Source organism: Atta colombica, unplaced genomic scaffold (assembly GCF_001594045.1).
Source record: "Atta colombica isolate Treedump-2 unplaced genomic scaffold, Acol1.0 scaffold52, whole genome shotgun sequence".
NCBI lineage: Eukaryota > Metazoa > Arthropoda > Insecta > Hymenoptera > Formicidae > Atta > Atta colombica.
This window is the reverse complement of record NW_017259542.1, coordinates 504,383-506,651: the sequence shown is the minus strand read 5'-3', so window position 1 is coordinate 506,651 and position 2,269 is coordinate 504,383. Positions and strand designations below refer to the sequence as shown.

Sequence of the window (2,269 nt, the reverse complement as noted above, 5' to 3'; positions counted from 1 at the left end):
TTAGTATGTATTGTCGCTTCAAAAATGCCCATTACTCGCCAGAATTCAAGTGAACAAAACCCAACAACCGAGATTTCAAGTTCATTCTTTTTTTAAGGAAAAACTAAATAAAATAATGTGTTAAAAAATATTTCACACAAACGACTTTTTTCACTTGACCACAATCCCAAATTTCTATCAAAATATGACAATAACAATTAATAGAATTGTTATAGAAGAAGGAAAATAATAAGAGGAAAATAATGATATATAATTACTGCATCTTTGAAAATTCATTAATTATATATGAATTTAATCCTACGAAGATAATAATCCTATATAAATCCTATATAAATAAATAAAATTTAAATGTATATAAAATATACAAAACATATAAAATATAAATCGTAATGATATTTTTATTCAATGAAACAGTGTGTATGTTAATTAGAAAAAAAATGGTAGAGAAAAAGTTTTTTAGACATATTAAAAACAATGGAATTTTTAACTAATTACAAGCTAACTAATTACAATTATAATTTAACTAATTACAATTTGGTTAAATTTTTTTTTTATATAAAAAAATTGCAAGAGAATATATTTCTTCTATATTTCTCTTGTCAAATATGATTACGGACATACAGTTATCATCCGACCAATGTCTTTATTCATTTCGGCCGCTAGATGGACATAGTGTGCAAACGAGGAAGATTCGAAGTCATTTAAAAGGGGAGAGAGAAACTATTCTATATTTAGCATCAGCTGGCATCGTCCAGTCACTAGCGTCGTCAGTTGTTCGTGATCATTTAATATTTGAATATGTATAAACGCGGCGCGTTGATAGTTTTAGAAGGTTGTGATCGGGCAGGTAAATCGACCCAAGTGAAGATGCTGATGAATGCATTGAACGATTTGCAGATCCCTGCGAAAGCTAGGGCATTTCCAAGTGAGTTGCAGTAAACCGCAAGTCGTGAAATTAGGTTATTTTGCGCGGGAAAGATTTTTCTATTATATTGTAAATATAAACCAACGAAAATTCGGAATTCACCAACGAAACATAATAATAATGTCGAAAAATAATAATTGAAGAATATTTTTATAATTCGGAATGTTAAATTGTTTTGTCATTGTTACATTTATTGTGTTAATATCATTACATTTCCTGTTATTATGAATATGGATGGGCGCGCAAACTCGATAAATTATATAGTGTTGTTTAAAAAAATAAATTAATTTCATAATAGACTTGATCACGTCAAGGAATAAAGTTATTCATAATCCAGAAATCTTTGTCCAATAAAAATTGTAAGTTTAAACTTTGTGTATTTGAAGAAATATTTCTTTTTTATTTTTCTTTTGTAGACAGAAAGACTCCTGTTGGAACTATTTTAAATAGTTTCCTGTCAAAAGAGATAAATGTGCCACCGGAGGCTGCTCACTTACTGTTTTCTGCCAATCGCTGGGAGTGCAAGGAGGACATGGAGAAGACGCTTCGATCCGGCACTACTTTAGTGATAGACAGATATGCAGCTTCTGGCACTGTGTATACAGCAGCTAACACTGGCAGAAGTCTCAGCTGGTGTCAGCAGGCTGATTTAGGTCTTCCAAAGCCAGACTGTGTAGTGTTTCTCAAGGTGTCCAAACAACAGCAAGAACTGCGTGGTGACTGGGGAAAGGAAAGGTTTGAACATGATGAATTTCAACAGCGTGTCAATGTCAATTATGAAAAATTAAGAGACGATACTTGGCTCATTGTAAACGCTGATCAAGACGAATCAGCAGTGCATGCCGAAATATTACAAAAAACATTGTCTGTTATTCAAGAAGTTCAATATCGTAGTATAGAATTACTAGGTGATTGAAAAAAATGTTAAGAAGTCTGCATATGTTCCTGTCTCAGTAAATTACTACATTAATAAGTATTTGCTATTATTTTTAATAAAATCTTGATATACAATAAATACATTCCTTCTTGAATAAAAACCTATTTTAATATTTGAAAATTTTTTAATCGTTAGATTTGTACTTGCATATCAAAAAAATTATAAATCATTGTGTAAATTGTTATTTGATAGATATTATTATTGATTAATGTAAGTAAAATAAATATTGTTGAAATATAAAAAATTTGATTCTTAAGAAGAAATTTGAATAAATATTTATTTTTGCTGAATAAATTGATGTTATGTTTGCCTTCAAACTATTTATTTTATATATCAAATTTAAATATCAAATTTTGCAATAATGAAAATCGTTCATGTTAATTTATATTGCAATAAATAAAATTCAA

General features: G+C 29.0%; 1 protein-coding gene across 1 annotated transcript; it reads left to right on the top strand.

The window, feature by feature from the left end:
- The first annotated feature begins 789 nt into the window (after nucleotides 1-789).
- On the top strand, nucleotides 790-1,841 carry LOC108691806 (thymidylate kinase). Its single transcript, XM_018199717.1, has 2 exons — nucleotides 790-925; nucleotides 1,342-1,841. The coding sequence occupies exons 1-2, from the start codon at nucleotides 799-801 to the stop codon at nucleotides 1,839-1,841; spliced, it is 627 nt and encodes a 208-aa protein (XP_018055206.1). The 5' UTR covers nucleotides 790-798.
- The last annotated feature ends 428 nt before the right edge of the window (nucleotides 1,842-2,269 follow it).